The sequence below is a fragment of the Amblyraja radiata genome, chromosome 11, assembly GCF_010909765.2.
Source record: "Amblyraja radiata isolate CabotCenter1 chromosome 11, sAmbRad1.1.pri, whole genome shotgun sequence".
NCBI lineage: Eukaryota > Metazoa > Chordata > Chondrichthyes > Rajiformes > Rajidae > Amblyraja > Amblyraja radiata.
In genome coordinates this window covers 56,073,822-56,086,680 of record NC_045966.1, presented here as the reverse complement: position 1 = coordinate 56,086,680, position 12,859 = coordinate 56,073,822, and the positions used below count along the sequence as shown (strand labels likewise).

The window sequence follows — 12,859 nt, the reverse complement described above, 5'->3', positions numbered from 1 at the left end:
TAGTCCAAAGAATAAACTTCCACCATAACCCTCTGCTTTCTACACTGAAACTAATTATTTTTCCAGTTCCATGGATCCATGGATTTTGCTTGAGTGCATATAAACTGTGCCCATTTCCATGCTCTTATCATCCTTATTGGGTCTTCAAAAAACTCAATCAAATTCATGAGACATGATCTCCCGTGCACAAGATCATGCCTACTCTCCCTAAACTATTCCTGTCTTTCCAAATGTACGTATATCTTGTCTTCCTCAGTAACTTTCTGACCACAGATGTTGGTCTTACCAGTCCATGGTTCTCAAGTGTTTCTTTGCAGCCCTTCTTAATCAGAGGAACAACATGAGCCACCCCCATCTCACCTGTATCCAAAGATGCTTCATGCATCTCAGCCAGGACTCCTCCAATTTCTTCTCTAGCTTCCCACAGTCTGCTTAGATATATCTGATCAAGCTGAGGAGATTTATTAACTTCATATGTATTAGGACGTCCAGCCCTCTTCAACTGTAATATGGACTACCTTCGAGACAGTTCCATTAATTTTTCTACATTCCCTGTCTTCATGCATTTCTTCACGTAAAAGGACCTTGCCCTTCTTCTGGAAATCCACACCTAGATGACTACTTTGGTTTATGAGGTCCTATTCTCTCTCTTGCCACTCCATAATGCCACTTCCCTTAATATACCGATAAAATCTCTTTGAATTCCCCTTAATCTTATATGCCAGAGCAATCTCATGCCCCCTTTTCCCCCCTCCTGTATACTTCACAATCCCTTATACTCCTCCAGGAATTTACTTGGTCACAACTGCCTGTACCTGAACCAGGCCATCTTTTTCTTGACAAGAGGCTCGATTTTTCTCATCATCCAGCACTCTTTATTCCTACCTGCCATGCCCTTCATTCTAACAGGACTATGCATACCTTTAATTCTCGCTCTCACACTTTTAAAAGTATCTTACTTTCCAGATGTCCCTTTGCCAGAAGCAACTACTCCAGTCAAATTATGCGAGTTCTTGTCTGAGACCATCAATGTTGGACTTGCCCCAATTTAGAACTTTGTCTTGTGGCCCATCCTTATCCTAATACCTACCATGACTATTTTTAAGCTAATAGAGCTGTGGTTGCTGGTTCCAAAAGGCTTGCCCACTTATACGTTAGTCACTTGCCCTGTCCAATTCCCTCAGAGTAGTTCAAGTTTTGCCCTCTCCCTTGCATGAACCACTCTCGTTGGCAAAGGAATCTTTCCTGAATACATTTAACAAATTTCACTGCATCTAAGCCTATGGCACAATGGCAATTCTAGTTGAAAATAGGAATGTTAAAATCCTCTATTGTGACAATATTATTCTTTCATTGTCTGCAATTCTCTGAAAACTTGGTTCTGATCATTGTCCCAAAATAATAACTTTGATACTCACTCCATAGCTGCTGCCTGAATTGCTGAGCATTCCCAGTATTTTCTGTTCCTCAGTTTTTGTTTTGTTTTGCTATGTGTCAAACCTTCTTGCTTCCATACTTTCAAAAGATCTACCAATGTTACCTTTGAACATGTTTCAAGAGCAGTGTGTCCTTCGCCTTTTGTGGTATTGAATAACAGATTCATAACTCTTTGCAAAAATATATTTTTGTTTTTCTTAGTCCTAGATGACTGACCTTTATCCTGAGACAATACCCTCTGGTTAAGTTGCCTTCATATAGATGAAACAGTGTCTGTACTGTCAGTCCCTCTCACAATCCCAAGAACCACTATAAAGCACAAGAGCCAACCAGAAGCAGAACACTGCAATGGCAAGAACAAATTGGCTTGATGCATCTTCCACAGGCGGACTGAAATGAGAAGCTTTCACCCTGAATTACCAAACAAATAGGTTCAAAGATATGGGAGCATATGAGAATATTTCCAGATGCCCGTGAGGCAACTTTGTTGAACCTACAAAATGAGACTGCACACAGCCACATACAATTGAAGCATTAAGCTACAGTGCAGTCTGATGTGGTATACAGTATCTACCTGCCTTACAATACCTTTGCCACCCCAGTGAGACCTGTTGTTTTAAAAGTTTCACCTCTGGGAGCTTTTGTCTTTACGGTCTAGTGGATCAATGGACAGAGCCTCACAATATGACAGTGGTCACTTATAATTGAATTTTATAGACATTTCTTCCCGCAGAGATGGTGAATCAATGCAATCCTCTGCCCCTCAGTGAAGGTGTTTAAAGAAGAGGTAGATGCATTTTTGAAAGATTGGAGACCATGTTATGCAGATGTTAGAGGAGTTGAGGCCTTGGTAGATCAACAAAATATTAACTGCCATAGACGTCAGTCACTGCGACTTATGAATATATACTATCAATGTTTCATTCATAGCATTTCACAACCTGGAATATACAGTATTGAATGATCCTGAAACACACCGTCTTGTCCAGAATAAAATTCTCTCTCTGTATTATTGTTTTATAAATATGTAGAAAACAGACTAATAAACTAAAATATAACAGAAACATCAAATGCTCCCCCACCCTAGAAGTTGTGCCAAACATATTGGTAATTGGTGCCTGATCTTGAAATGTTCATGAATGACACAATCTTCAAAGCACATCACTTTATTGTATAATTAGAACTGTTTATGTAACTATATTGAAAGTCACATTCCTGCAACGTGTCGACACTAAATCAGCTTCAGTGTGTTTATATCGGTCATAGTCATAGATTCATAGTCATACAGCGTGGAAACAGGCCGTTCAGCCTAACGTGCCCACACCGGCCAACATGTCCCAGTTACACTAGTCTCACCTGCCTGCGTTTGGCCCATATCCCACCAAACATGTACCTATCTAACTGTATCTAAATATTGGGACAGTCCCTGCCTCAACTACCTCCTCTGGCAGTTTGTTCCAAACACCCACCACCCTTTGTGTGAAAATGTTACCCCTCAGATTCCCATCTCTTCCCCTTCACCTTAAACCTATGTCCTCTAGTCCTCGAATCACCTACTCTGGGCAAGTGACTCTGTGCAGCTACCGATCAATTCCTCTCATGATTTTATATACTATGAATTTATACATTATGAAAATATAATTAACAAATTCTATAGAGGCCACAAGTGCCATGTGTCAAGTACTTTCTTTCAGCTCTGACTTTGCAGCAAAATTAATTTTAATCTGTTTTCTTTAGTTATGTATTAAATCAACCTATGTGAAGCTATGTGGAATAAATGGGTCAGATGTGACCATCTTTGAAGAGCCATAAAACAACATTGCCAATGACAGGATCTTATACTGAATAACTACAGTGTATTTTTAAATTTCGCTACTGACTATTTAAATGTTTCACTGTCTCGTCTGGGTAAAAAATATACAGCAAGAAATTGTTTTCTCCAAGTGCCAACATTTTGAACCCAGCAGGGGATTGTTGGTAAAACTCTTATTTTTCAGGTAGCATTAAAAAAGTGTTGAACAAGGTTCCATGTTATCTTTTGCAGGCCTATGGGTGACAATGAAAATGTTGGTGGGGGACGTGTCCCAGATCAGAAAAGATTATCCACATCTGGTAGACAGGAACACAGTGGTGGCCAGGAAGCTGGGATTCCCTGAGATCATCATGCCAGGTGAGTTGACACTGCACTTCATTCCATTAACGTGAGAGGAGTGAAAGGGACTTTCCAAAGAAAAACAACAGGGCATGTTTGATCTAGGCTATGTTGCTGACAATAACAAAAAATAGGAATACTAACCTTCGGGTGAATGGTGCTGCAGAATGTACTAAGCTGTGTCTTATCTCTCTGATCAATGGAACAGTTCTGCTAAATGGCCTGTATCTTATAAACATGTTTCCTTACTTTTTTTAACTAACAGTTCAACAAATATTATTCAACTAACATTATTTAATCATAAGATTATTTCATCATTTATCCGGTTGCTGTTATTTGGACCTTATCTTGTGCAAGCTATCCGCCATAGTTGCTACAGTAGTAAGAGGCCATTGTATGTGGCATGAGTCCCATTAGTGATGATGTTGTCAAGGGTGAATTGCAAAGAAAGCAGTCACCGGTAAGTCGAACATGATGTTCTCCAACATGCAACAATAATTTACCATGAATGGTGCTAATCTTTAGTTAACACCTCTTAAACATGCACAACCTCACAAGTGCAGTCGCTGGAAGGGACCTGTCAGTTCCAAAAGCATTAGCTGATTGATTTCTGCCGGTTGCTCCTATGAATCACAAGTGCTCGGTGCTTTCTAGACATATTTTATTCAGCAAAGCTTGTATTTAAAATGCACGCTGCCTCGGGAAAGCACCATACTTAATCAAAGGCCTTACACACCCCGGTTATTCCTTCTTTTCCCTGCTCTTACTGGGCAGAATATACAGAGTATGAAAGACTGCACCACCAGATAACCACCTTCGTTATCAAGCTTATGTTATCAGGCTTCTGTAGTTCCATAACCAGGGATTAGACCAATTCTCCTCTATCTCATGGTGGACATTGGAATATATCTCTGGAACTGTTACGCTACAATGCTGACAACTACACTTTGGACTCTGGATGTTTCCTCTACCTATTGGACTTAAGTTTGGGTTGGCTATATTTATGTATAGTAATATTTTCTTTGATGGGATAGCATTTTCAGTATACCTCAGTATACGTAACTGCATTCTTTGGCTCCTGGACATGAATTCATTGATGGTATTTCTTTTGCAATTCAGCATTTTGGGGGAAATAAGCAAAGACTTCTCTTGTACTTCAACAGTGATTAAAATATCTGCATTTCAGTCAGGCCATCTTCACTGAAATCTGCAACGCCAGTCACAACTTTCAACTGAGAAGAAGAGGAGAACCATTGTGCTTGCTGCTTTTGAGATCACAATAGCCATGCACTGGAATCTCTGCACTCCAACCCCAGACATTTTAGCTCCAATAGAAGCACAGGAAAACAGTACCTTGAGATTGTTCCTATGTGTCATACACCATCTTGATTTGGAAAGACGTTACTGGTCATCATCTTCGGACACAATCTTGGAAATCTTTATATTCAGTTGCCCAACATCATGGTTTACGGGCATCTTCTCGAGGGCAATTAAGGATGGTTATTAAATGCTGGGCTTGTCAGATGTTGAGATCCCATGAATGAGCAGGAGGAAACGTCCGCAGCCATGGTGAATTTGCATTGCAGCAAAATGAACACCCAGAACAACACTGTGCTCTTGCAAACACTGAGCTGGTTACCTTTTCCTCTGACTCTCAGTCTGAAGAAGGGTCTCGACCCGAAACATCACCTATTCCCTTTCTCCAGAGATGCTGTCTGACTGGCTGAGTTACTCCAACCTTTTGTGTCTATCTTCGGTTCCAACCAGCATCTGCAGTTCCTTCCTACACCTGAGGTCCTGGCATTTCTTTCTGTTTTCGCAGATTCAGGATCAGTTTTGTGAATGCTGGAAAGGACTAGCTCCAAACTCTAACTCTTGGACTATTGAGGACTGATGGCTGAATTCCCCAAGCAGGCTTTCCAACAGGTCAAAACCTTCATTGCCCATGGTCATCATCTGCTCATCACACCACTCATGCAAGTTCCTTACAGGAGAGTTGATGCACAACATGCAGGCCTGGGCAGTAGGTGACTGCAATACTTCCTCCCAGTGCTTGAGCTGCAGACCTGTGTAGAATATGACATCCCACATGCTGACATGCTTGCCAGCCTAACATCCCACAAATTTGGCTCAAGATTAGCCTAATCTAGGCTATGCCTCTAGGAGTTAGTGTTCCTAATGCAACACAAAGACAACAACCTCTCCCTTTAATGTCAGCAAGTCAAAATAGATAATCATTGACTTCAGGAAGCAAAGCAATGTGCATACCCCAGTCTACATTGCTGATGCTGAAGAGGGGATGGTCGATGGCTTAAAGTTCCTGGGAATAAATATCACCAACAATTTTCCCAGGACCAGCCACATCACAGCTATGGCCAAAGAACCACACCAATGCCTCTACTTCCTTAGAAGGCTCAGGAGGTTTGACGCGTACGTCCCCAGTAAGCCTCACCAATTTCTACAGATGCATCATGGAAAGCATCCAATCAGGACACATTGCAGCCTAGTTGGGAACAGCTCCCATCCAAGACTACAAGTCATTGCAGAGAGTTGTGGACGTAGCCCAGACCATCACACAAACGGGCTTTCCTTCCATTGACTCCATCGACACTTCATGCTGCTTCGGCAAGGCAGTCAGCATAATCAAGGACCAGTCTCCTCCTGGTTACTTCCTCTTCTCCCTTCTCCAAATGGACAAGAGATACAGAAGTTTGGAAACGTATACAGTACCTTCAGATTTAGTAGCAGTTTCTTCCCAAATCTGATTTCAAGCAACTGAACAGTCCTCGCATCAGCAATAATTCAGTCCTAACCTTCCATCTCACTAATTTGAGACACTTGAACCATCTTCATTCAGACTTTATCAGACTTCAGTGTTATATTTTTACACTGAATGTTTGCCCTTTATCAGTGCACTGTTGATGGCTTGATGGTATAGTCTTCTTTGAATGGATAGCATGCAAACAAAAGCTTTTCACTGTACCTCATTACACATAACAATAAAAACTAAACTAAACTAAACTAAACTCGATATTTTTTCAGAATGCAAGAGGTTACACCTCTCTCCCAGTATCTGAAAGGGCTGCTCCTCTTGCAATAGGTGCACTTAAATCCCACTCTCTAAGGGCACTCAATATAGAGAGCTTCTCCTGAGCCAGGCAAAGGAAACCCATTTATAAACCAAGGCATCCCCTGTAAAGACTCCATCCCCTACTCCCAATTCCTCCGCCTACGCCGCATCTGTTCCCAGGATAAGACATTTCATACTAGGGCATCGGAAATGTCCTCGTTCTTCAGGGAACGGGGATTCCCCTCCGCCACCATAGATGAGGCTCACACCAGGGTCTCATCCATACCCCGTAACACTGCTCTCTCTCCCCATCCCCGCACACGCAACAAGGGCAGAGTCCCTCTGGTCCTCACCTTTCACCCCACCAGCCGGCAAATACAACACATAATCCTCCGCCATTTCCGCCACCTCCAACGTGACCCCACCACTCACCACATCTTCCCATCTCCCCCCATGTCTGCCTTCCGCAAAGACCGCTCCCTCCGCAACTCCCTCGTCAATTCTTCACTTCCCTCCCGCACCACCCCCTCCCCGGGTACTTTCCGTTGCAACCGCAAGAAATGCAACACCTGTCCCTTCACCTCCCCCCTCGACTCCATTCAAGGTCCCAAGCAGTCGTTCCAGGTGCGACAAAGGTTCACCTGTATCTCCTCCAACCTCATCTACTGCATCCGCTGCTCTAGATGTCAGCTGATTTACATCGGTGAGACCAAGCGTAGGTTGGGCGACCGTTTCGCCGAACACCTCCGCTCAGTCCGCAATAACCTACCTGACCTCCCGGTGGCTCAGCACTTCAACTCCCCCTCCCATTCCCAATCCGACCTCTCTGTCCTGGGTCTCCTCCATTGCCAGAGTGAGCAACAGCGGAAATTGGAGGAACAGCACCTCATATTCCGTCTGGGGTCCTTGCGTCCCCTTGGCATCAACATTGAATTCTCCCAATTTGGCTAGCCCGTGCTGTCCCCCCTCCCCCCCTCCCCTTCCTTCACCCTCCAGCTGTCTCCTCCCATCCGCCCGCCCTCGGGCTCCTCCTCCTCCTCCCTTTGTCCTTCTTTCTTTCCCCACCCCCTATCAGTCTGAAGAAGGGTTTCGGCCCGAAACGTCGCCTATTCCCTTCGCTCCATAGATGCTGCTGCACCCGCTGAGTTCCTCCAGCCATTTTGTGTACCTTTTATAAACCAAGGCAGTAGGCCAGCAAATGATCTGCCTGTTCTGATTAGCTGGCTCTTTGCCAAGGCCACATTTGCGGTAGAGTTGCTGCCTTTCAGCGAATGCAGCGCCAGAGCCCCAGGTTAGATCCTGACTACGGGTGCTGTCTATATGGAGTTTGTACATTCTCCCCATGACCTGCGTGGGTTTTCTCCGAGATCTTCGGTTTCCTCCCACACTCCAAAGACGTACAGGTTTGTAGGTTCATTGGCTTGATAAATGTAAAAATTGTCCCTAGCGGGTGTAGGATAGTGTTAATGTGCGGGGATTGCTGGTTGGCGCAGACCCGGTGGGTCGAAGGGCCTGTTTCCGCACTGTATCTCTAAACTAAACTAAAATAAACTAAGAGGCAAAATAAAACATTTAGCGTTGTAATAGCAACTGGGATTACCATGGCCATGTATGGGGCAACATCAGGTAGATTGATCGGCAAATAAAAGATCTACAGCAGTTTTAGAAACATTTTAATGTCTGGGCATGTGAAAGTTTAGTTTAGTTTAGTTTATTGTCCCATGTACCGAGGTACAGTGAAAAGCTTTTGTTGCGTGCTATCCAGTCAGCAGAAAGACAATACATGATTACAATCGATCCATTTACAGTGTACAGATATATGATAAGGGAATAGCATACAATACAATACTGTTTATTGTCATTTGAACCTCAAATGAAGTTCTTGGTTCTTGGTTACTTGGTCCTCCAAAATATTCCAACTGGAATTTAAACTGGAGGTGGTGAAGGGAAAGTTCAAACGAAATTTGGTTTCTGCAGTCATACAACAAGAAAAAAAAAACCAAGACACACAATTTACACAATTTACACAAACATCTATCACAGTGAATCTCCTCCTCACTGTGATGGAAGGCAAAGTCATTGTCTCTCCCCTGTTTTCCATTCTTCTTCCGATGTTAAAGCAAGGTAAAGCCAGCAAAATCTGATCAAGGATAGTCCAAGGGTCATCAAAGAGGTAGATAGCAGTTCAGCATTGCTCTCTGGTTGTGGTAGGAAAATTCAATTGCCTGATAACAGCTGGGAAGAATCAGGTGGTGTGTGTTTTCACACTTCTATACCTTTTGCCTGATGGGAGAGAGGAGAAGAGGGAGTGGCCAGGGTGTAACTCGTCCTTGATTATGCTGCTGGCCTTGCCGAGGCAGTGTGAGGTATAAATGGGGTCAATAGAAGAGAGGTTGGTTTGTGTGATGGTCAGGGCTACGTCCACAATTTGCTGCAATTTCTTATAGTCCTGGATGGAGCTGTTCCCAAACCAAGCTGTGATGCATCCTGATAAAATGCTTTGTATGGTGCATCTGTAGAAGTTGGTGAGAGTTGTAGGGGACATGCCAAACTCCTTAGCCTTCTAAGGAAGTAGGGGCATTGGTGTGCTTTGCTGGTCGTTGCTTCAATATGGGTGGTCCAGGAGAAGTTGTTGGTGATATTTACTCCTAGGAATTTGACATTTTCGACCATCTCAACTTCAGCACCATCAATGCTGACTGGGGTATGTGTACCGCTCCGCATCCTGAAGTCGATCACTATCTCCTTTGTCTTGCTGATGTTGAGAGAAAGGTTGTTGTCTTGACACCAGGACACGAGGTTCTCAATCTCCTTTCTGTTCACCGTCTCATCATTATTTTATTTTATTTTAAAGAGAGGCCTTCATATTAACAGTCTTGCTCCTCTATCACCAAACTATTGGTAACAGTTACTGGCATCTGAATGGGGAAGTGTGGTGATGAAAGAAGGAGGCAAGCTGGAAGTCCATACTTCAATCAGCAGAAGATAGAGACAAAAAGCTGGAGTGATTCAGCAGGTCTCGACCCGAAATGCCACCCATTCCTTTTCTCCAGGGATGCTGTCTGACCTGCTGAATTACTCCAGCATTTTGTGTCTATCTTTTGATGAAACCAGCATCTGCAGTTCCTTCCGACACATTTTGTCCGCCCTGAAGTAAAACTGTGATAATGCTCTCTCTCATGATTCATTAGTTGATGTTTGCCGAGTCCCCCCCCACTCTTGATGAGGCCTCCTTAAACAGCTCACGTTGAACTTGCCTAGTTCACTGGGAAATTGGCATAATGCTATGTAACATTTAAAAAAATGAACAAAAATGCATTGGTATTAAATAGAACCAGAAAATTGGCTATGCTAGCTATTCTTCTTCTTATCGGGCCCACACACAAGATTAGAAGTTGTTCAGCCAGAGCTGAACACGCTTCTCGGCAGCTGCACAATGGTGGCTGTCTTGCGCTTCTTGTGCGTGGTGGTGGAAAGATTGGTGAAAACAGGGCCGCGACGTGAACGCTCTTTCCTTGACCCCACTATGCTAGGTATCAGGGTTTGACTGTATCTCCTCTGACGGAGAAGATTGGTGCTGATATATTAGTTTCTTGCCGGAGTTGTTGCTGTTGATAGTTATCTCCAATCCCATCCCATGTTCTGTTGGGAAGAGGGGGAAAAGTGATTGTTGAGTTTCCTGCATATTCAAATGTTATCATGAACAACTGATAGCATGTAAAAGCTGTGGGATGTAGATATATGAGCATTAGACGATCATTAAGTACATGGTCCGTTAACAGAGATTATTGGTAGGTGTGATAAGGAGAGTATCGGGGTGTGAAGTTTCTGATGAAGAATGTGAGATCTGATTATTAATGATGCATTCATTGACCATGACCACATGAACTAGTTATGAACATTCTTGCAGAGATGCACCCAGGTCCTTGGGGCCCAGCTGCTATGATTGATCACTGATCCCATCACCTCATAAGCTCATGTCTGGAAGGCTTCTGGGACCCCGGCAATGGCAAATCTCTCTTTGAGGTCCCTTAAATAATGGTTCCTATGTTTAAAATCATGCAACCAACTTTCTCTTATTTGTAGTGAACTTCAACCAAAGTCAAAATGACCTCCTAGACATGACATTTCCTCATTAAGAAGTAAAGGCCAGCTTTAAGTGGCATTTGGCACTGGTCACTTATGTGTAGAAAGGAAGTGCCGATGCTGGTCTATTGGCCACTTATGAACGGGATCCTCTGAGGAACATAACAGGTTATTAGACAGCGCCCAAACTCCATGCAAAAGTGAACTTGGCATGTGCCTGCTTTAGAAGCAATGGGCACAGGTCATGAGTCATTGGATTGGATTGGATTGGATTCAATTTTATTGTCATTGAACTTTTCAGTGCAACGAAATGGTTTAGCCTGCAGCCATAACATAGAATAAATAACAAAACAAACACTCAACACAGTTTAAAGTCCCAAAGTCATTGTCTCTTCCCTCCTTGCTCTCCCTCTGCGCTGAGGTGGACGCAGCTGTTGTTGCGGGAGCTCCAGAAAAACAGGTCATCAACCTGTGACCTGCGAGCTCTCGATGATGTCGTCGACGGGCCCGCGGCCGAGGCTCCAAAGTCGGGTCGGAAGTTGGGTCGCCCCGCAACCACAGCCCCGAAGTTAGCCAGCCTCGTGTTGTGAAGTCCTGGCTGGCTCTGTCTCCGGAGCCTCGAGGTCGGTCCCAGTTGGAGGCCGCCAGCTCCGCGATAGGCCTCAGCGCAGACGGACACGGAGATGGGGGATACGGCAAGAAAGGTCTCATCCCCCCCCCGAAGGAAGAGTCAAAACACATGTTACACCCACCCCCCCACACATACACAACTAAATAAACCGAAATAAACTGTAACAACGGGACAAAAGAAAACAAAAAAAGAAAAGACAAATGGACCACTTTAGAAGGGTCTTGACCTGAAATGTCACCCATTCCTTCTCTCCAGAGATGCTGCCGTCCCGTTGAGATATTGCAGCGTTTTGTGTCTATTCCAAATATCTTGTTCCTTTTCTGGAATTGTCACTAAAATTGAACTCTTTTTACCAGAAATTGTCCACCAGGATCACCATTTTATATCTGCCTGCTGCTCAGCTTGCAAGGAGCAAGAACGCACGTGTTTTTCTCTGGTACCCTGCCTGCATGAACTCAGTACAATCAATAAAGTACGTCTGACGTGTAGGCTCTGACTGAACATCAATAAACACACCAGCCCAATTCAGCAAAAGCTCTCAAATAGAGGAGGATACGTGACTGAATAAACTGTGTTATGGCATTGGTTCAACATCATTGACATTCCATTACCTATTAAACACAAGATCTTTCTCATCTAACGATAAACTTGTCAAAGTTCAATTTCCTAAAGATTGTGACTTCAGCCATAAAATTCTCCCTCTGTCCCGTACTGCAGCAAGGGTCCAGATTATTTGGCTATGACTCAAAGAAGCAATTTAAGACTTTTAATTCATAGAACACTGAACTCAGTCTTTGAAGAAGGGTTTCGGCCCGAAACGTTGCCTATCTCCTTCGTTCCATAGATGCTGCTGCACCCGCTGAGTTTCTCCAGCATTTTTGTGTACCTTCTCCAAACCAGCTTCCCAAAATAACAGATTTATTTTTAATTGAGTGTGAGTCATAATGCAAATGTAAGGAACGAAATCAGACTAAGTGCAGGGGGATGATTTAAAAATAGGGAATAGTGTTATGCCAAATTATTGCCCACTCTCAAATTCAGTTTATTGAACAATGCATTTGGGTCACTTCCTTGCATATATATACATAATATGTATATTATGCTGGGTTGATACATTCGGTAACTTTCAATGATGCCTGCAATTTCTTTAGCCCTTAACCTAACAACAGTTTAAAAGGAATATACCAATCTCAAATTTGAGGCATATTATCCATATTGTGTAGTGTAAGACCACTGTATGTCTATGTCTGCACCTAGAGGGTGCAGTATTTATTCTGATCTTCCTAGGGTTACAGGTGGCCACGGACCATCCTGTTGTGATATTACTTTGAGCAGCTGTGAATTGACGTCATTTGGCCGGTGTCTCAATGCCCACAATCTTTTTATAACTTTGACAAGGGGATTTATTCTTGTCCACAGGGGTCTAGATTAGGTTGTCAAGCATTACCATTCTTATGGAGATTGGACAAAAATTCAGGTGGTG

The 12,859-nt window shown here is 43.5% G+C and overlaps 1 protein-coding gene across 1 annotated transcript in view; it reads left to right on the top strand.

Moving 5' to 3' along the window:
- The window catches only part of dock2 (dedicator of cytokinesis 2), a 703,541-nt gene that overhangs the window by 120,185 nt on the left and 570,497 nt on the right, over nt 1-12,859 (top strand). Inside the window, exon 13 of the mRNA XM_033029960.1 lies at nt 3,482-3,607. Within this exon, the coding sequence (XP_032885851.1) occupies nt 3,482-3,607 (126 nt within the window). The remainder of the gene's footprint in view (nt 1-3,481; nt 3,608-12,859) is intronic.